The sequence below is a fragment of the Armigeres subalbatus genome, chromosome 1 (genome assembly GCF_024139115.2).
Source record: "Armigeres subalbatus isolate Guangzhou_Male chromosome 1, GZ_Asu_2, whole genome shotgun sequence".
NCBI classification, from domain to species: domain Eukaryota; kingdom Metazoa; phylum Arthropoda; class Insecta; order Diptera; family Culicidae; genus Armigeres; species Armigeres subalbatus.
Window position 1 is genome coordinate 286,163,230 of NC_085139.1, and position 22,825 is coordinate 286,186,054.

At 43.5% G+C, this 22,825-nt stretch overlaps 1 protein-coding gene across 7 annotated transcripts in view; it reads left to right on the plus strand.

The window, feature by feature from the left end:
- Window positions 1-22,825, plus strand: part of LOC134207675 (guanine nucleotide-releasing factor 2) — a 226,688-nt gene that overhangs the window by 132,231 nt on the left and 71,632 nt on the right. For 3 of the 7 annotated variants that reach the window (XM_062683466.1, XM_062683460.1, XM_062683461.1), the window contains exon 2: window positions 6,982-7,563. The exons of the other annotated variants lie outside the window; for them this stretch is intronic. In XM_062683466.1, coding sequence (XP_062539450.1) covers window positions 7,122-7,563 — 442 coding nt within the window. In that variant the 5' untranslated portion in view covers window positions 6,982-7,121. The remainder of the gene's footprint in view (window positions 1-6,981; window positions 7,564-22,825) is intronic. 7 annotated transcript variants of the gene reach the window in all.

A 22,825-nucleotide genomic window follows, 5' to 3' on the forward strand; every position in this document is an offset into this window, starting at 1 on the left:
AATCCCATCGGGATTCGAGTAGAATCCCATCGATTCGAGTAGAATCCCATCGATTCGAGCAGAATCCCATCGGGATTCGAGTAGAATCCCATCGGGATTCGAGTAGAATCCCATCGGGATTCGAGTAGAATCCCATCGGGATTCGAGTAGAATCCCATCGGGATTCGAGTAGAATCCCATCGGGATTCGAGTAGAATCCCATCGGGATTCGAGTAGAATCCCGTCGGGATTCGAGTAGAATCCCATTGGGATTCGAGTAGAATCCCATTGGGATTCGAGTAGAATCCCATTGGGATTCGAGTAGAATCTCATCGGGATTCGAGTAGAATCCCATCGGGATTCGAGTAGAATCCCATTGAGATTCGAGTAGAATCCCATCGGGATTCGAGTAGAATCCCATCGGGATTCGAGTAGAATCCCATCGGGATTCGAGTAGAATCCCATCGGGATTCGAGTAGAATCCCATTGCGGGTAGAATCCCATCGGGATTCGAGAAGAATCCTATCGGGATTCGAGTAGAATCCTATCGGGATTCGAGTAGAATCTTTTCGGAAATATAGTAGAATCCCATCGGGATTTGAGTAGAATCCCATCGAGATTCGAGTAGAATCTCATCGAGATTCGAGTAGAATCTCATCGAGATTCGAGTAGAATCTCATCGAGATTCAAGTAGAATCTCATCGAGATCCGAGTAAAATTTCGTCGGGATTCGAGTACAATAACATCCGAAAGCAAGTAGAATCCCATTCAAAAAGGATGATTTTCACAGCGATATTTGTAAACAACTATTACGGGCTACGAAAGGATTTCTGATAGGATTCGAAAATAATTCTTACAAGTTTTGAAAAGAATATGAGATTCAAAAACAATCATTACGGTTATAAGATTCGTAAATAATCCTTAAGGTCTTAAGGAAAACAATCTGGACGGCAGATGGGAAATATGAAACCGGGCTGCTTTGGAATGAAGATTCCTTCGAATTCCCAGACAGCAGACCAATGGCTGAGCGACGATTGAAGTGCAACAGCGTTCATCAGCAGGTGGCAGAGTCCAAAGGCTACATCCACGTATTAACGAAGGAAGAGATGGCAGAGTTCGACCCGCGGCGCACTTGGTACCTACCACTGGGCATTGTCTTGAACCCAAATAAACCAGGAAAGGTACGAGTCAACTGGGATGCAGCAGCAAAAGTGAGTGGCGTGTCGTTGAATACGACGCTCCTCAAAGGACCGGACCTATTAACTCCGCAGCTGTCGGTAACCTTCAAATTTCGTGAGCGAGAAGTGGCATTTTCCGGCGATATACAAGAGATGTTTCTTCAAGTCGGGATCAGAAAAGAGGATCGTAGCGCTCTACTGTTCGTCTACCGCAATTCCCCAAGCGAACCCATGGTGACGATGGCGACGAACCTAAATGCCACTGAGAATATCCCAGAGCAGCAGCGGCCATCAAGAATAAACACTATGTTGACGACTACCTCGACAGCGTCGACACGGAAGACGAGGCCGTTGAATTGGCGTTGGAAGTGGCGAAAGTACATCAAAGATCGAGGGCAGATACGATGTGCCTTGGTTGTTTCCAAAACAAAGGTAGCTCCGCTTCAGATAGTTTCGATTTCACGAATAGAACTGCAAGCGGCCGTGATTGGTTCACGTCTGCGCAAAGCGATCGAGGATGGCCATTCGATCCAGGTTAAACGCACGTACTTTTGGAGCGACTCCAGCAACGTTGTATCGTGGATCAAGTCAGACACCCGCCGATACCGGCAGTATGTAGCGTTCAGAGTCAACGAAGTATTGAACCTGTCCAAAGTTGAAGAATGGCGTTGGCTTGGGACGAAGAACAATGTTGTAGATGAAGCTACGAAGTGGGGGAAGGGTCCGAATTGCAATCCTGAGAGCCGATGGATGTGTGGACCTGCCTTCCTTTATGAAGCTGAAAACGATTATCCGAAGCACAAACCCAAGAAAGCGGACGAAGCGGAAGAGCTGAGACCTGCGTACGTGTGCAGTCACTTGCTGTCTGTGCCGATGATCGACCTGTCGAGATTCTCAAAATACGAGCGACTACTTCGGAGCGTGGCCCACATGTTCCGGTTCAGCGAGAAACTTTCGCAACGAATCGGAAGGTCAACGTTCGACGATTCTGGAACAATTAGCCGTGAAAACCTCCCGAGTGCGGAAGAGTATCTGTGGCGACTTGCGCAGTCAGACTGTTATTCGGACGAGGTGGCTACGTTGCAGCGGAACATGGAACGCGATCCGGAAGACCAACAACCGTTGTGTCGGAGTAGTCCACTAGTTAATCTTCCGCCCGTCATGGATGAGCATGAGTTGATGCGTGTAGATGGTCGTATTGGAGTTGCGGATTGTCTGGAATATGATGCCAAGTTTCCGGTTATTCTACCTCGAGGACATCCGGTGACCGATCTTCTGCTAGAGTTCTACCACCGAAAGTTTCGTCACGCCAACAACGAGACGGTTGTGAACGAAATAAGGCAGAAGTTTTACATCCCGATGTTGAGGACGCTGATACGAACCGTAGCAAAACGCTGTCAATGGTGCCGGGTGTACAGAGCCAAACCTGTAGTGCCAAAAATGAGCCAACTACCTCGATTTCGAACAACGCCCTTCGTACGACCATTCACATTCGTAGGAATCGACTACTTTGGACCCTATTTTGTGAAGAACGGTCGCAGTGCTTCATGTGTCTAACGGTCCGCGCGATCCACATGGAGGTGGTGTATTCCCTAAGTACCGACTCGTGCAAAAAGGCAATTCGACGGTTTATCGCTAGCACCGCAAGAGGTGTATACCGACAATGGCACGAACTTCATTGGCGCGAGCAGAGAGCTTGAGGATGAACTGCGAAGTATCAACGGGACCCTGAGTAGTACCTTTACGGACGCGAATACTAAGTGGCGGTTCAATCCACCGTTAGCCCCGCATATGGGCGGATGTTGGGAGCGGATAGTACGCTCCGTAAAGACCGCCCTCGGAACATTACCGATGTCGAGGAAAATGGACGAAGAGTCGTTCATGACATTGTTAGCCGAAGCGGAGCATATGGTGAACTCGAGAACGTTGACGTTTTTGCCGTTAGAGAGTGAGGAGCAGCAGTCGTTAACCCCGAATCACTTTCTAATGCTCAGTTCTAGCGGAGTGCAGGTAGGCACCGGTAGATGACAGGGCAGCGTTAAAGAGCAGTTGGGAGTTGATCCAAAACAAGCTGGATTCTTTTGGGCATCGTTGGATCGTCGAATACTTGCCGATAATATCTCGGCGGTCGAAGTGGTTCGACAATGTCGCACCAATCAAGGAAGGCGCTTTAGTCTTGATAGCCGACGATAAGGTGCGCAATTTGTGGTTACGCGGTCGCGTGAGCCGCACCTATCCTGGGAAAGACGGAGTTGTACGTCAGGCGGATGAGCAGATGTCCACCGGGACGTTGAAGAGGAGAGCAGTTTGCAAGCTAGCAGTACTAGACGTCGATGAACAAACAGGAGAGAATACCGATCGTAATGAAGCGGAGGTTAGCGTTCATCGTGATGCGGAGTTGTGGATGCGGTGCCGTCGATCCAGTGTTCGTACGGCACGAGGGGGAGGATGTTGTGACGAGGGCGTTCATCGGGGCGCCCCCCAAAAGCTTAGAAAGCCAAGTAGGAATATGTGTGAGGAGATTGAACGAGATAAGGCAAACTGTCAGAAAGACCGTGATAAGCGATAGGCATTGCAAGTCATTGTTTTGATGCTGAACCTGCATGGACATGCAGGATTATTAATACCTAAATTAAAGTAGAACTGTCAAACATAAAAGTTATTGTGAAATTAAATTTAATTATTTAAAAAGTACGAGACCAATTCTTTGAGCTGATCTCATCAGGGCAAATTGATGAGTTTTGCTGAAAAGACCTCCGAAAAGTAACCCCACCCGTAGCAACCCATAACAATTAGGAAAGAATCCTTTCGGGATTCAAAAAGAATCCTTTCGGGATTCAAAAAGAATCCTTACGGGATTGGAATAAAATTTCTACGGGATGCGAAAAAATCCTTGCTAAATTCTATATAAATTATTATCAGATTTAAATATACACAGATAGAAAAATCCACTAAAATTTACGCTTAAAAATCATGCACATAAATGGAACGCCATTATTAGAGTAATTCCATACGGGATATAGCCTAAATGTATACAATATTCGACGTGAATCGTCAATATTGCATACAAGTTGTAAGCAATCTTGTTAGCAAGAGGACAATTTCAGCGTAGAATAGCGTAAGTTTTCGCATGTCAAGTTTTACGCGCTGTTTATTTTTCTTTACTTTTTTCTGTGTAATGCCTAGGGATCGTACACATAATACGTAAGCATTTTTTTCTGAGATTTGCGATGCCCCCTCCCCCCATGTAAGATTTTTTTATTTATATGGTGCGTAAGAAAATGACGGACCCCTTCCTCCATAAGTGCTTACGTAATATGTGTACAGCCCCTTACTGGGTTAGAAACGTATCCATATGTTATTCGAAAAGAATCCTTATGAGATGCGAAAACAAAGCTCACCGAATTTGAAAAGAATTCTATCGGTATTCGAAAGTGATCCGTACGAGATTCAAAAAGAATCCTTACGGAATTCTAAAAGATTCGTTCTGGGATTCGAATACAATTCTTACGGGACCCGAGAGCTTGGATCATTGTCCTTGGTAGGATGATGTTATGTATCTCACCCGTGAATAATATTTTGGACAAATTTCACATCCTTTCTGCTCAACATAGCGTACAAGGAACGCAAAAAATATATCATGGAATGTGTCTTGTATCCAGATAGACACATTCGTTCAATGATCGATGATACAGCAGCATGGCAATCGCTTTAATGGAGCGACAGTCATTTTGCTCTTGTGCCTCTTTTTTCCCTGCACATGCAAGTGCCGTGAATACCTGCTGGCAGGGTTTGTTAGCCATAGCGCTATTTGGCCGCTCGCGGAGCTCTACGACCTCGCGAGGCTACCGCGCCATCACCTCCATGGCGATCAGTGTTAACGATGAGGCGCGACGGTGTGTTTGACGAGAGGATGACTATGATGTCGCGATGGTGAAAAATGTCAAGATTTGATGAGGTCTGCATGTGGCCCTAATAACAGGCTTTTTGAAATCCGTGGAATTCGCGACGTTCGAATGGATGCCATTGAAGCACGATCATTAGAGCGATCGTTTATTTTGTTTTCTCGCAGAGTTGGCTATATAGGGAAAGGGAATCCTATTGGCAGCGAAAGAGCCTCTGATTTTGTTCCGAACAATATTAACGGGCCAGCAGCGTTAGCATTAATCGTAAACCCGTCCAACCATTAACAAAAGTGGGCAATTGTTTTCTCGAAATATAAGCATAAAAGGGAAACAATTACGTCCCACTTGAGAAAATGATCTCAGTTGTCATCAAAGTAAACTAAAACGGCTAAATGTGGGAAGTGAAAAGTGCGATCATCCACGAAACAACTAACTGCTAGCTACTGACTGGGTCAAATGACAAACGGTCATCTTTTCTCTCGTCTTCAAACTTTACGACCACAAATTTGAATATCCATTCTTCCGAAACGCCGGCAAAAGACTACGACTTGGCTTCGTCACTAACGTGGTGGGAAACAGTGCTAGGATTAGGATGGAACAAGAAGTGATTACCATGCAGTGTGGTTTGAGAGCCTGATGGCTCTCGAGCACGACCGAACCCATTAACGTAGCGAAAGACACAACCGGATCAGTTAAGTATCAAGACTTTAGAAGCGCAGCCCTGCTCTTCTCGGTGATTGTTGAAGGTAAAAGTTGTTCAACTTCAGCTGCGAAGTAGCCCACGACGTCGTCGTCGCGCGTTGAAATTGAAAGTGACGATTAGTTGAGAGCATGCTTGCGTGCTAATGAAGAAAATGTCAACAAGCTGCTGCGCGAACGTTTCCGCCTTTCCGATCGATCGCGGCAGGATATGATGGCCATTGAACAGCGCTGTGGAGCTACAGTCAACTACCGCAGTAACTGTTTTAATGTGTCAGTGGGCGTTATTAATTGGTTTGATCTTGATCATATGGATCGACTAAATCACTGTTCATAGTAAGGACTTGAATTAAGTGAAGGTTTTTTTAAATGGTGATCTAATCGAGAACGCAAGTCATATTTATTGCCTCGCAGGGCAGATGTATGCCTCAGCTTGGTTTACGCCGCCGGCAAGTGATTTCAATGGTGGCGACGATGCGACGGTAACGGCCAACGCAATTCATGATTTGTTTTGATAGACAGTGACGAACAAAGTGAACCGGAGAACATCTGGTCTCTAGACGGTTGATATGGACGAAAATATACGCAACGGCCGGCGGCAAATAAATAGATTGCTCACGATGTGCTATGAGTACTGGCTGAAAGTAATAACCATGTGTGCTCCCCGAAAATCGATTGCCGAATGTTTTTGCATGAATTTCAGGGGTAGGTGACGTTTGGCATAATCTGAGTTAATCATTCCTTTTCTCATAAGATGGTCTGGGAATCTTTCTACTTTAAAGCTTTGAAAATTTGTAGTGTACTATTTTATACAAGCAACCATTTTTATTAGGCTTTCATTTAGCATGTCATATCTTAGAACATTAATCACTATCTATCCATTCGCTGAGCCATACCTAATATAACTACAGTTGAATAGATCTCTATCTGTTACCTAGCGAGCTCCAATGCATCGACCCAGCTGCATTCTCTCGTTAGTACCAGTATTAGTTGCACTTGTCGGTCGACCGACAGCCGCGCGCCAACTAAAATATGTGCCTCTAATCTTAATGGCTCCGCAAGGGTACTCGATTCTTTGCACGTCCAGGCTTGATTGTAGTACGTAGCCTTCGTTGCTGGCGAAAACCTGGTAGAAAAAAAAACGCGAGAGTGGAATCCGGAGAAGAGGGAATCGATTGGGTGAATTTCCCTCCAGTCACGATTTTTCTTCCTTCAAACAGCTGCAGCCTGCCAGTCAGTGTGAGTGGGACGAGGACGGTCATTCGTCGATATTATCTTCTAACTGGAAGATGCGGATTTCAGCTGAACCAGTTTGAAAGTTTTGTATAGAAACCGAAGGTATAGTGAAACGATCGCGAAAATGCCGGAGTTCGACGATACGTTCCTGTTCGAGTGTGCCAAATTCGAGAAGAAAAAGTGGAAATCCTACAACATTAGCCTTCGGCCGAGCAGCATAGTGCTGAAGAGTGTCGGGAGCTTTAGTCCTGATGTGAGCAATAATAATAATAACAACAATAACAACAACCGTAGTAGTAAATATCTGGTGGATGACGGCGATGAGGGGGTGATTGTGGGTGGTCTGCGACCGATCAGCGATCCGAACGGTGAGCAACCTGAGGTGGTACTGAGGAAACGTGACCACTCCAAGCAGCATCAGCATCATCGCAGTGCCGCAGTCAATTATCTGTATTCTAGTGTGAGTCCGATTCGTGAGAAGATTCTCGGCTACAATTTCAAGCGACACTCGTACAGCCCAGGGTTGTTCGCGGCAGCTTCAACGCCAGTGCCATCCTTTGGAGAATGTAAGTACTAAGTGCCACTCGCTCTTGTGGTGGCAGGCAAAATTCATTAACACCTAACAACACGAACATGGCCACATGTGTACAAGCCGACATCTCACGTCTCACGAGCGCACGGTTACCTAAAATATCTACATCAATATTGAAAAGCTTTTGAATAACCAAGACGTGAGAAACGGTCACCGGTGGTCGGTTCAAGAAGTGGCCACCTTAGTTCAATATTAATAGCTAACACACAAGGCGCGACTGCCGCCGCTTACGAGGATAGTCGTCTCTAACAAGATACCAAATGGCTAAACCGACTGCTGTTTCCAGTTGTGGCTTATGTACATATGTCCGTTGTGTTGATTGAAAGTGGTATTACTAAATAAAACATGATAATTGATATTGATCCACTTTTGGTCGACGTCTCCGGCGTTGGTGCACAGTATAGTGGTTTGCCCTTTGAAGGGTTTGACTATAAGGTGTGGTGAAAGTTTCGAAACGTATTGGACGCAATCGAAAGTGACAGGTGTGATGGGGCTTAAACAGTGATCGAATCATTAGTGTTCTTTTTTATTTGTTTTAGATGGCTATTGTTTTTAAAGAAGTCGTTTATTGGAAGATGTCTGTAAATTTATCATTAGTTCAGAATTGCAACTCTCCAATTTATGTATTTCATATTATAGTTCGTCTTTTTGCAATGTTTTAGCAAAGCATGTCTATCTGTATGGGTATACGCACCGAAATGTGCGAGTAGTATACCGTTTCATCTAACTCATGGTTTGATCGAAGGCCATTTGACCGAATCTACAGCTCAGCTTTTTCATCTACTTCTTTTTCTTCGTAAGAACTAAATTAGCTTCATTATTCTTCTATTTTCATCTATTTATTATCATTGAAAAACATGTTATTTCCAGTATTTTCTTCTATCTTTATGTATGTTTATTCTTCTTTTTGTCTTTTTTTTTCAAATATTTCTTTTATTAGGCTCAATTGTTCAATTCAAAACTCTACGGAGCCAAAGACTGTTTAGCATGCACTAGCATTGCTCAATTTCGATCAGACAGTTTTTACACAACGATGTTTTTTTCATTATTATCTTTATGTAACCCTTTAAGGACACTCCTCACGGAATCCAAACTCAAAAGTACTCGCGTTTTCGAGGGCACACCACTAATTACGGAAGCAACTGTCATTTTTATTATTTCGCGCATGCTGCGACGCAGCACAGCAGAAATAATAAAAATGACGATTATGCGTTGCTTTCAAATTGAGTGGTGTGCCCTTGAAAACGCGAGCACTTTTAAATCTGGATTCCGTGAGAAATGTCCATAAGGCCCACGGGGCCATACATACGGGACCCCAACAGAAAAAAAGAAGCATGAAATCGCACGATGAATAAAAGAGAGCACTGTTACTTGTGTTTAAACACTTGCTTGAAATTAACTCCCCTATCAGGGAGAAATATCAAGCATGGAAGGTCAAGGCCTTACGACGACCTAGAACCTCGTGAACAGGGTGAAGTTAGGGAAAAGAAAATATTAGGTACATTGGCAGCGGATTTTTCTTTTTCAAAATAATATTATTATTCAAACGTAGCCGTAGAGTTACCGTGATGTACAATAAACTATTTTTAATCTACCTTGGACGCCATAGGCCATCCAAACTATCCTTGAGTTTAGGACTTGAAATCTACAGCTGCAAAAAAAGCTTTTTGTTTGTTAACAAAATTTATTTGTTCATTTCGTGTACATTACATGTTATAGAAGGTAAGAAGAACACCGTAAGGTAGTTCTCGGATATTCTGGGTTATCCAAACAATTCTTGAGTTTGACAACCCACAGTCAAACTCAACATTTGGAGGACGGGACTCGAAAACTAATAAACAATATCGCGCTGTGACGTTAAGGCTCTATAAACCGTAATCAATCCGACGATGACGATGATTTTATTCGAATCCACACTAATACTAATAAAGTTTTACACTAAATCAATATTTTGGGGCTATTTACGGACTTACCCTCCATCATAATATATTCATTGCATTTCCATATTAATTTTTCACTTATCAAAACTAGCAATTACTGAGGAATTGCTGGAAAAACGCTGAAAACTGCGTTTTTTCTTGGCCGATATTCGTATGTTCATCGAACGCATACTAACGTTCGAACGTTCGGATCAAACACATACACACTCACTTGATTTTTCACTTGATCTTTTCCCATTGTTTCCTTGCAGGCCTGGTAGCGAGTCACTTTTTAGTGACTTGGTCACTATTTTGAGTCTAGTCACTAAAAAGTCACTATTTGCATCCAAAAGTCACTAAAGTCACTATTTTTTGTAAAATGGTCACTAAAGTCACTATTTTGCAGTGCCTATTTGTTTTGATCACTCCTAAAACATATTCACTAACTGAGTTTCACATTTTTCTTCAATCTGGACTACCAATTATCTCACTTCACGCCCAAAAACTGTCAAAAACTGCTTTCCAAAAATCGAAGTGAGAGACAAATTTGACGACCGTATTGTGAATGCAATAAAATGCGGAAGACTCAAATTCACTAGCGCAATAAGTGAAATGGTGAGTACAAATTCTACGCGATGTAACTTCATTCAATCCGAACAATACAACGTATACGCCAGCCAACACGCAAACAAAGATGTGCATACACAAGAAAATAATCATCTCTTCACCGTTGCCAGATTTATTTAGTGGAAGAAATCATTGCTGGCAACATTATGCATCAGCTGGGATATTTTTACCACCCCATTACCACCCACCCCAGTTGTAAACAACATTTCTCGCGTGATTTTTGAAAACGTCGAAAGTCCAAAAGAGAGGTTCTCTTTGTTTACTTTCTCTTTCGATTATTGCAAAGCCATACTAACATTTACATTGGATTTTCCAGCACCGATCTGAAGAAAATAGCTTTGTCTAGTGCCTCAGCACACTGAAAATATTGCAATAAATTTTAATCTAGCCTAGATATTAGCAAAAGAGAGAGTAATGAAAGAGAGTCTCTCATTTGGACTCACGACGTTTGCAAAAATCACGCGAGATTTTATTTATCGCTGCTGCACTTTTCGTACCAAATGCATCACTATTACAAACAAGTGATTTAGTCATTAATTTTCAAAACATTGTGATGGAGTCTTGAGCCTTAAACACAATTAGTCAAAAGCTAGGGGGACTACAGAGAAACATTTTATTTATGATTAACGAATGGCACATTTATTGTCCTAATACTAACAGGATGGCATGTTCAACAGAGTTCCCTCCGGTTTTTCGGTTTTAGTGTTTGTGTTCGTTCATGGTTTCTGTCTCCTAACTTGTGTGCGGTTTCTCTTCCCTAGCTCTCTCTTTCGTTTGTGCTCTGTGTTGTATGTCTTAATGTGATGTCACTCTTTCTCGCAGTATTTTGGCGAAAACGGCTCACGCACGCATGTTTTCACGGGTCCATGATGACGGACCCAAGCGATAGTCGGTGGGTTTTGCGACTCGCGAAATATGGTTTGGCTTTAGCAGCACATTTGGGTCATCAGTCTACGACTGGCACAACAACTTTCCTCCGCGGCGCCCTCCTCGGACGCCGCACTCCAATCACAAAAAGGGTTTGATGACTCACCGGTTTGTATGGGCTTACTGACCCTGTCGATGACCTGCCGGTGGGGTCGACGCTCCCGGCTTGTTGGCGGCCGGTGGTTGCTTCCTTATGAAGCGCTGCACAATGGCGGTTGCTTGCCGGCGGTTTGACGGACCGGCTGGTGGATCTCGTCCACGTGGAGGTCCCCTGGCCTTCCCTCGGACTAATATGTTGACGGATCGGTCCGCTTCCGACCAGATGACGTTTGTCGGGGATTTTTCGTCCGTTGGGGAGAAGCGTCGCGCTTGGGTGCGAAAAGAATCTGCGGGCGGGAAAATCAAGTCAATCTGCACAAACACATTTAGCACACTTTACAGCAACAAACTTTACCTTCGCAAGGTTTTTTTTCGCCTATTATCGCACACAAAATCTTTACGCACACTTTCTGCCTAATTGCTAAAGAACGAACAATCATTAATTAATTAATTACATTTAAAGTCATAGTAACACATACTTTCGAACAATTGAAATAATTACTAGCAAACGCGGACACTTCCAACTCATTAGCTGATCACGGACGAAATGATCGAGTCCGTGAATCCTCAGCTCAAGGATGGTGGGCTCGGACACAACCGGAAACACGTCATTTCCCGACCCCCTTCGTGTACGGTCGTGACCTTATTGGCACGATGGATAATTGACACGAAAGTTGTGCTGCTTTCCCTCTCCCACCTTATCCGAAAATTGGCGATTAATTGGCGATTGAAAGATGTAACTGCTTACAATCTACCTTATTTACAAAAACTATATACAAATTTATTCACAATATTCCTGACTGCTACAGTATATAAGAGTCTTCTCCATGCAGCTCGGTCCATGGCTACACGTCGCCCAACCACGCAGTCTACGGAGGGTCCGCAAGTCATCTTCCCGTCGTGTCGATCAGGTAAATTGGTCTGTACACCGATGGGTCGCCCGGAGGCTTCCCGGCCTTCGGCAGCAGTACCAACTTCTGCCTTTTCCATCTCTCAGGGAAACGACACTCATCTAGGCATCTCTGCATAGCTAGCCTGAACATGTTCGGGTTCGCTATGATCGCTGCCTTGAGTGCACTGTTTGGGACTCCATCAGGCCCTGGAGCTTTGTTCATCGCAAGGGAATTAGCCACTGCGAGTAACTCTTCGTTCGTCACCGGAGCCACCATTTCGGCCACACTCCCAGCGCCTTGCAACGCAGGAGGCCAGGGACTTGTGGCTCGGGACGGGAAGAGTACTTCGATAATCCTCGCCAACCGGTCCGGTGACCGTTCGGGGGGTGAAGAGCCCCCTTTGGTCTTGGCCATAACGATCCTATAGGCACCCCACGGATTCGCGTTGGCACCCTCGCACAGGTTGTCGAAGAACGCGCTCTTGCTGCTCTTAATGGCCTTGTTAAGGGCCAGTCTCGCAGCTCGAAACACTTCACGGCGGACCGCTCTTTCCTCCTCGGTACGGGCTCCTTGCGTCCTATGTCTAGCCTTGAGGCAGGCTGATTGTAGGGCTGCAATTTCGGCACTCCACCAGTATGCCGGGAGTCTACCATTTCTTGGCAGGGCTTTCCTCGGCATAGTAGCGTTGCATTCGCGTGATAGGACAGCTACCAGCGCATCCCCGCTTAGGTTGTGCTACTGGCTCCGTCATTGACAAGCACTGCGTCGAGTTTTGCAAGTGCCTCGAGTAACGCTTGTCCCCTCTGATTGGTGCAGCGGCTGCCCTATTCCACTGACCAAGCATTAAAGTCTCCCGCTATAACGAACGGGCTCCGACCTACTAGGTCGGACGATAGCCTGTCGATCATCTGGTTGAACTGTTCCATTGGCCACCTTGGTGGGGCGTAGCAGCTACAATAGAACACCCCATTGATCTTGGCTTTTGCGACACCCTCCGCGGAGGAGTGTACAACCTCTTGAACCGGGTACCTTCCTGTTGTGCAGATTGCCGCCGACCTAGACCCGTCCACCACCCAGTTGCCATTGACGCCAGCGGTTTTATGGGACGGAAGACAGTCTAGTCATTAGCCCACTCGCCGTTTCGAGTCGGTGTCACCCGGCCCTACTAAGAGAGTAGAATGTAAGACTGCCAGCCCTCGCTTCACAATATTGCAATATACCATACACATAGCCTTGACGTGCTTGCCAGAACCATAATTGAGACCTTACTGGCGTCAGCCTCAATGCGCTACCGCGCTCCCTTGTTCGTGGCTCATTTGCAGGCTTCGCCAAAGCGACCGTGTGCTTTTAGCGGCACACGGTCGCTTTGGCGAAGCCTACTTGCGGATACATGCAGCTTTTTATAGAGGTTTAACAGAGCTCACTGTCAAACCCCACCACATCCTAGGCTGGCACCACAACTCACAGATGAAGGTGATGGTGAATTTTATGATAGACAAATCTCGAACAACGAGTTTTTTCCATTAATCCGTCAAAATTTCCAAATTTCCAAATGAATTGGTCACATAATGAACTTAGACGGTGGTTCCTAAAGTTTCTGCGCGAGCTTGGTTCAGAGGTGAGGACCGAGGCTTCATTCGCACGATGTCGAGGCTTATGTACAATCACAATTCACTAAACGCACATCTCTATAGAATAAACCCGATCGATAGCAATCTATGTAGGTGTGGAGCCGGTTACGATGGCATCGATCACTCAATTTGGTGTTACACGGAAAATGAGAGCTCTTGTGACCCGAAGGTAAACAACTCTACAGGGAAGTAAGAAGTGTTCTGAGGGATCGCGATGGGGTTTATATGCAGGCCATCTATGCCTTTTTTTATCGTCTGACATCCCGGGTAGCACACAAATTGCCTATAGATCACAATAACTTATATGTGACCAGATTCAGTCACAATTAGGTTGCTGCAATCAGTTTCACTTGACTTGTGCTGGTTGGGATAAAAGTCTAATAGGGGAACTGTACCGGTTTTGGCCATGTTCCTAATTTGGCCAATTTTGCGAATAACTCCAAAAATAAAGCAATTCGCAAGGGTTTTATTAGTTCTAACAAGAGATATATCCCTCACGCTTCAACGCTGCTTTCAACTGATCGATTATTTTGGAAAAATATGTATTTTTCAGGGTTGGCCAAATTAGGCACTAAGTTGGCCAAAACCGGTGCACTTCCCCTACCCCTATTTTTTCTTTCTCAGTTTTTTTTACTTGTCTTTGTCTTATTGTTCCGTATAACACGAAGCTATGGCCATCCGGAACATGCTCCCTGACGAACCGAATCATACGAACTATAATTCGAGCACGACGCTACACCACACCAATCACGACGTCAAATACCCGGATGTGCAGCTGAAATAACATAAACCTAAATCCCTAACCCTGCCGTCCTGAATAAATTAATTGCTGATCATGAGTCATCACGAGTATTTTGGCCTTTGTCCCTTCTCAACTAACTGTTAATGATAAGATGATATACATTGTATTGATATTATACTTGAGAATCGTGGCTCCACAAAGTGTCACACACGACTGAGCCTACCAAATAAATGAAATGGTTAAAAAATAGCTTTGATTGAATAATTGTTTTATTGATGTGAAATGATGTAAAAAATTGACGGCGATGATTTTTACATCATTACTTGTTACTCGTTCTATGTTTATCATATCATTGCACAAAATACAGTTAATCTTTAAATTTATTTCTCTTTGTTTATTTTGCAGGTATGTACCCAAAAATCGCTAAAAATATTATCATATTTCAAAGGAAATGGTAAGCAGTATGTCTTTACCAGTATTAGTCCCATACACTGTTAAATATTATGAACTCATTCAGAATAGCATTTCACATTCATTTGTTTCGAAACTTGTCTATACCCAGTTTTTTTTACACGGTTTAGTTTTAGTCGATAAGATCTTTAGCGTCAATGAAACAATGAATTAACCCCACGAAATATTCACATAAAATCAACGAAAAACATCCCAAAATTTCAAAAAAGGGTGCAGAGGTGATAAATTCGGTCACAGTCCACCTGGAATAGGTTGAAACCTTTTTCTCATAAGCATCACACAGGATGGCCACACACAACAACAGAATTATGAACCTGGTAGTTAAAAAATCCCTATCAATAGGTATCGTGTTCAACTTAACGACCAATAAAACATGCATTGACATTCAGTCTATTCCTAAACAAACCTTGACTCACTGCCATTCGGCACCGCTGGGCATTGTTTTCTGCAAACTCGTCATAAGCCATAATGACATAATAGGACAATGGATATATCGTGGTACGATAGACAATTGATCACCGCGCACTTACCACCAAATGCCATCGGCTATTTATTGTCCCTCTTAAAGTTGCAGCGCAGATCGTCATTTGAATGACACTTCACCCGAAAAAAATAAAAATCTCTTAACTTAAGTACGGCGCTGGGCTATAAAGCTGCTGCTGATAGAGTGTAGGCATTACATTAGGCATTGTGTAACCTGTCGTCATTTGTCCCAAATGAGAAGAAATACCGGCGATCGACGCGCGGTGGTTTTTTTTTTGCACGCAATCGTTTGTGTATTTTATGAGTTGTCGTGTGAAAAGCATCCCACCTCACTAGATGCCATTGCGCTGGTTAAGCGACGTACCCTTGGATGTCGTAAGTAGGTTACCTATGGTTGATACATACACTACCAGTTATAAGTTTTAGATAATTACCTAAGAATGTAATACAATTCTCGAGCCTGAGAGAGATTATTTGGAGTAAAATCGTTGTTGTGTCAAATCACCTCGATAATATCGCTTAGTGGACTCGACGGTCAGTCGACTCAAGTACGAGTATAGACGGTCTTATTGTTGCGGTCGAAATAAGTATCTGTGAAGATACACTCAAGGGGTGAAATAAAATGGGATAGTACTAACTCGCCTTGATCGGTTTATGTAAAAATACCACTTTGCCAATGACAACAACATTGTCGTCTCTTCCCAACAAACAATGCAAGCTGAAAAGGACTTTCAACAAACCACGTAGACCAAATTTTCACATTTTCAAACCCATCTCTCCCTAGTAGACTTTTCAAAAGAGCCCTCCTCCTCCCCCTTGAAGTCTACGTCGACTTTTCCAAAAAAATGTCATATTTGTTGTGCACAGGCTTTGTAATTCTTAGTCATATGAATAAAAACCTGTGATTAATCTATTTATCGGAGTCAGATTTTTCATGTTCCACTGTGAGGAAGTTTTCTCACACAACATTTTTTATCCGGGTAGAATGGCGGATAAAGACAGGAGATAAAATCGTGAGCGTTTAGTTTTAGTCCACAAACTTTCCTTCTCGTCGCCTCTCTAGATAAATTTTACAAGTATATTTACAAAAATTTTGGATGACAACCGAATTCCAAAACCAAAATTTCCACTCGAAGTTTTAAGAATTTTCGCCGAAATGTATAAGGAAATTATTGAAAATGTCTACAGGAAATTCTTTGAAATTTCCACAGAAAATTGCTTAAAATTTGCATGGGAAATTATTCTTATATTCCACGGTAAATGTTTTGCCACAGAAATTCTAAAACTACATATGGAAAATATTTTAAAGTTTCACGGAAATTTGCTCGGTATTAAAAAAAAATCTACAAATTCAAGCCGGCGTGGAAAATTATAGGTCTGTGGCGTTGCAGTTTTTAAACAGCGGCGCGCCGATACAAAAATATCGGCGGCGTGGCGCACATCGGTAGAAGAAACCGAACCTCCCGGATATTCCATTAGTTGACTTCGAGATCTGGTTTCAGCAGCCGTAGTCAGAAGATTAAATTTGATTTTGTATCAAATTGATTTTTGTTTCGTTATATTTTTTTAAATTTTATTTTGTTAAGTTTCAAGTTTGGTTTCAGTTGACAGCCTCGCCTTATTCGAATCGGTCGCGTTTTCTCTATCCGTGAAAAAATGGGTGCAAAAAGAGAGAACACTTTGGTTATTGATTTTAGTGTTTTGCCTAAACGTCCTGATGCATCGGTGGTGCACAAATTCATGTGCGAAGAACTGGACAGAAAGGACATGATAAATGTCCAATTTCATAATCTACGAAACTGTGTCTATGAGGAGATGGTGGATATGGATACTGCCAGAAGATATGAAACCACTCATCACCTGCTCCATCTTCTTCAATCTGGCGACAGTGTTTATAAAATACCAGTATACGTAGATGATGGTGCGATCAATATACGTGTCCATGATTTACCACCAAAAACACCTCACTCGGTGCTGGCTGAGCACTTGCGGAAGTACGGTACTATTCTCTCTATTACCAGGGAAGTGTGGAAGCATTATTTCCCTGGCCTTTATAATGGCGTTCGCGTAGTGAGAATGCAACTCACTCAACCTATTCCCTCGTACGTGACCATTGATGGCGACGTCACTTTGATCACATACCAAAAGCAACCAAAACACAAGAGGTAAACCAAACCAATACCACGGAATCTGCGTTGGATTCCAACAATATCAGCCTACTTAACAACACGGATTTTCCACGGTTGGATACTCCCGAACACGTCGATCAAATAAATCATCAAAAGCAAACGAAACGAAATAAATCCGAACAAACCAATCAACAACGTGAGGACGACGTACCTAATACCATCTCAAACAATAGCAATGCAGATCAATCAGAGAGTGAGTCTGCCGAAACACAAACGGCAAACAAGCGACGGCTGTCAGCGGATCGAAAAGAGAATACTCCAAAACGGCGAACTCGGAAGCAGCGTTGCCAGACCGGCGGTACGGAAGAAACCGAGAATGATAGCGAGTTCGAATTAAATGATCATATAGTAGTAGTAAATTCACCAGTTCTCACTAGAAGTAAGAAAAAACATATGAATAATAACTAATGTAAAAATAATATTTTCCGAGACGAGCCAGCCACGGGCTGAAAGTCTCGTTAATAAAGACAAAAAAAAAAGTTTGGTTTTTGTAGCTATATTTGTATACTAAAACGGATTTGAATAACTGAATTACTGACAACGATATTTTTCGGCTCTTTCAGTCTTTATGATAAGCTAAAACGGGTTTTGCTATCAACTATTTATAACGATTACTTGAAGTGCGCGGGTGATACAATATTGCCACAGCTTTTATCGAAAGCGTAGGTGCGAAAGCAACAAAGCTTTTCGTAGAAATATTTCAATAGAAAAGTGGAGTGAACAAAAATTGAAACACATGTACCGTAGTTGAACGCCATTACTAAAACTTTTAGGCAGCAGTATGTCGGACATGACACGCAGAAGTACAACAAAACTCAGCCTCTAAATTCCTGAAGAAGCTGTAATAAAAACCGAAACGTCGGATAGTTTACGCAAAACTCGTTTTAGCTTATCATAAAGACTGAAAGAGCCGAAAAATACCGTTGTCAATCATCAATCACAGTCGAAAGCAACAATCAATAACTGAATCACGTGATTGATCTCCATATTATTTCGTAATGCGTCATTGTGCACAACCAGGGATCGGATTTTTCACTCACTAACGCGACAACAGATCTCTCCATCAGTCATTTTATCCAGATAAATTACAGTCGTGCGGTAAACCCCGGCACATGTTTCGCGTAGAAGGTTCAATACAGCAGTTTTCCTCTTAGTTTTCAATCAGTTCATGTGGTGGCGTGGTTATAGTGGGCGTTCTAAACATTTCAAAATTGTTTTGGATTCAAATCCCGTTGCGGTCCCAAATTTCTGTAAAGATGCTTGTAAAATTTGTCTGGAGAGTGGAGAGGCGACGAGAAGGAAAGTTTGTGGAGTAAAATTAAACGCGAAGATATTTTTATACAACCTCGAAGAGTTTCTGGTAAGAAATTCAAATAATTTCACGTGGAAGAATTTGATTAATAATTTCAGAAGACGAATTTGTACCATCCCATTTAATTCCACCACTTGAATTAAATGGGATGGTTCAAACTCGTCTTATGACAAGTAAAGATATTCCACTAAAAAGCTCAAAATAATCTTCTTAACATAACAAATAATTTCCTGGGGAAATCAAAGATAGTTTAAGGCCGAAGTTCAGACTTTTACTTCTGAAGAAAAATATAAAGTCTACATACCTATCTGGTTACCTGGTTGGCTACAACGTCGATACACTTATGCCTGGCGTATTGTAGAGCTCCATAATCGTCGGTCTTGGGCGATGTTCCTCCAGTTTCCCCGAACGTTCAGGGTCCCTAGATCCGATTCCACCACGTGCAGCCAGCGTGTTCGTGGCCTTCCATGAAGTCGCCGGCCTCTATCTGGTTCATTGTTGAATATTGTTTTCGCTATTCTTTCATCCGACATTCGCACTAAGTGACCAGCCCACTGAAGTCTGCCGTATTTTATACGCTTCACAATATTTTCTTTTTTTTTGTATACTTGATACAGCTCATGATTCATGCGTCTGCACCACACACCATTTTCTAGTTTCCCTCCGAGTATTGTACGCAGCACTTTTCGCTCGAAAACCCCGAAAGCTCTCCGGTCCGCCTCTTTTAACGTCCATGCTTCATGTCCATAAAGGGCCACTGGTAGAATCAGAGTTTTATATAGAGCAAATTTATTCGCAAATTTATATTTTATATAGAGCAATATATTCGCAGCAGCAATACGTCTTTTCACTTCACGAGAAACGTCATTGTCACATGTCACAAGCGTTCCAAGGTGAACAAATTCTTCAACAACTTCAAACACATCCCCATCAAACACTACCTCTGCACCAACACCACTATAGGTCTTCCCCTATCTCTACGTGCCACCATGTACTTTGTCTTGGTATAGTTAATGGTTAAGCCTATCCTCGCCGTCTCCCTCTTCAATGGGACAAAAGCCTCCACTACTGCTCTGCGATCAATTCCAATGAGATCGATGTTGTCCGCAAAGCCCAGGAGCCGTTCCTCTGGACACCAGATCTCCTAATAGCGCTTTCGAGTGCAATGTTGAACAATAAATTCGAAAATGCATCACCCTTCAGTCCGTCTAAGGTCACAAACGAGGTTGACAATTCGTCTGTAATCCGAATACTTGATTTCGAGCCATCCAGTGTTGCACGTATCAGTCTAATCAGTTTTGCCCCAAAACCATGTTCGGACATTACCTCCCACAGCTCATCTTTCTTCACTGAATCGCTTTGAAATCAATGAACAGATGATGAGTCTGCAAGTTGTACTCCCGATGTTTATCAAGGATCATCCGCAGATTAAAGATCTGATCCGTCGTTGATCGGCCCTCACGATAACCTGCCTAGTATTCGCCGACGAAGGACTCCTCAAGCGGTCTTACTCTGTTAAACAGGTACGCGACAGGATGTTGTACACCGAGTTCAGAAGGGTGATCCCTCTGGAATTGGCACACTCTAGTCTTTGCCCTTTTTTATGGATTGAACATCCAACAATCCAACCAGCCATCAGGCAGTTCTTCATCCCCCCATATTTTCTGGATAATGATTGATGCTGCTCGACCGGGATCTCTTCTAAGCAGCTTTACCTCATCCAGCGTTGGTGATTCCACAGCTTGACCGTCGCCGATTTGTCGGTCAGCAAATTTCTCTCTCCGTCATTGCACATGGCGAGCACTGGCGCAGTCTTATGCCGTGAGTCATTGACAGTTGCGTAAAACCTCCGCATATTGTTTCTATCCATGATCTCCTGCGCTTCAGCTATCACACTCTCTTCGTGTTGCCTTTTTTTCCTGCAGTGGATTCGTTTCTCTTCTGCCCTTGTTACACTGTACCGCTCTCTGTTGGAACGGGTACGAGCCACTAGCATTCGACTCCTAGCAACATTTTTCCGGTCCGTCACTCGCTGGCACTCCTCATCAAACAAACCATTTTGTTGGCGTCGCGGTGCAGTGCCTAACACTTCCTGCGCTTTTGTAGTCACAGCTTCATGGATATTTTCCCACAATCTGTTGATGTCGCCAGATTCTGTGGCATCTCCTATTCCTATCCGCTCGTCCAGCTTTTGGCGGCACTGTTCAGCAACTCCTTCAACTGACAAGCGTCAGTTCGTTCTGTTGTTCCGTGAATTCGTGGCGCTGGAAAGTCGCGCCCGAATTTTTGCAACTTCAAGGTAGTGATACGAGTCAATGTTCAGACCTCTGAAGGACCTTACATCTATAACATCCGAGATATGTCCTCCGTCGACCAGCACGTAGTCTATCTGTGAGCAAGTGTCTCCATTCGAATGTTGCCAGGTGTGTTTGCGGATATTCTTACGTGCGAAGTAGGTACTGCTGATTGCCATTCCTCTAGCAGCAGCAAAGGTTACAAGTCGCAGACCATTATCGTTGGTAGCGGAATGAAGGCTTTCCGTGCCAATGACAGGGCGAAAGAAACTTTCTCTTCTGATCTGCGCATTTGCATCCCCGATGACAATCTTTACATCGTGTGTTGGGCACTCTCCGTAGGCCTTACCAAGGATCTCATAGAACTCATCCTTCACGTCATCAGGCTTATTGTTCGTTGGGGCATAAATGTTGATCAGGCTATAGTTGAAGAATTTGTCCTTCATTCTCAACATCATCTGCTTCCCGATCACCATCAAGCCAACTCCTCGTTCTGCTCTGTCACCGCCGCTATAGTAGATGTGGTACTTAAATTAAGTGTTTGCTATGGGAATTCGCCCGGAATTCAAGTTCTCCAGTTCTGGGCCATCGTATTTCCTGGATTGCTGCCACATTCACGCCGACCTTCTGCAGCTCACGAGCCAGGAGCCCAACACGTGCGGGTTCATTCAAAGTTCTCACGTTCCAAGATCCGACTTTCCAATCGTTGTGTATTATTCGTTGCCGGGTCTGTTGCCGTTGAATCAATCCGTTTGCTCTACTTTTGCCTTTCTTGGTAACTGATGCACGATGCAGAATGGTATGCACAGTTTTGCTTAGAGTCCCTCGCTGGTACTCGGACGATGATCAGCCGCCCCTAATATGTGGAACAGACGCTCAGTAAGATTTGCACCTCCGGAGAGCATACGACCATAATTCCCACCGGGGTTTTGTTTACCTGATCTTCCCTAAGGTTGCTCGTATCCTGGCCAGCGCCACGAGGAGGTAGGGATAGAAGTTGCTGGGTAAGAGGCTAAGGATCGCGAAATGCGGTCTATTTTATTCCTTCAGGTACGCATTACCCAACATTTGCCATGCCAATAGAAATACTAAGCTGAAAAGCCGGCAAAGTTCCAGTTGGAATGTAGAGCCATAAAGAAGAAGATGTCCTCAACCTTCTGGCCGAGAGTGTACATTCATCCCTACCTCCATTCGTCAAAGTCAGAAGGCACAAGACGTGATCAAAATAAAAGATAAAATCTCCGGTAAGGATCTTCATTTCGATGATGAGCAACAATAATTATATATCGTACTTGGCATCGGGCTAATGTGCGGACAATGAAGTTAAAACAGAAAATTATGTTAGAGCTTTTTGAATGGAATGTATCTACTTGTTTTAAAACGACTTAGACTATTCCATTCCAATTCCACTTTACCAATTTTTTGTAACTTTGATCATTTTTAGACCACGACAGTATTATTAAATTTTTATGCTACTTTTATGCGTTCATTTCATACTTGTTTATCTAATCCAGTGCTTCTCGGCATTATAGGTGTTTTTCCTCAAGTTACGTCTCAGACAATAATAATGTGCTTTTATCTTACAAGTTCTTGGATGGAAACTTAGAAAGACATCTAACATTCAAGGGTATAAAAACTCACATTGATTT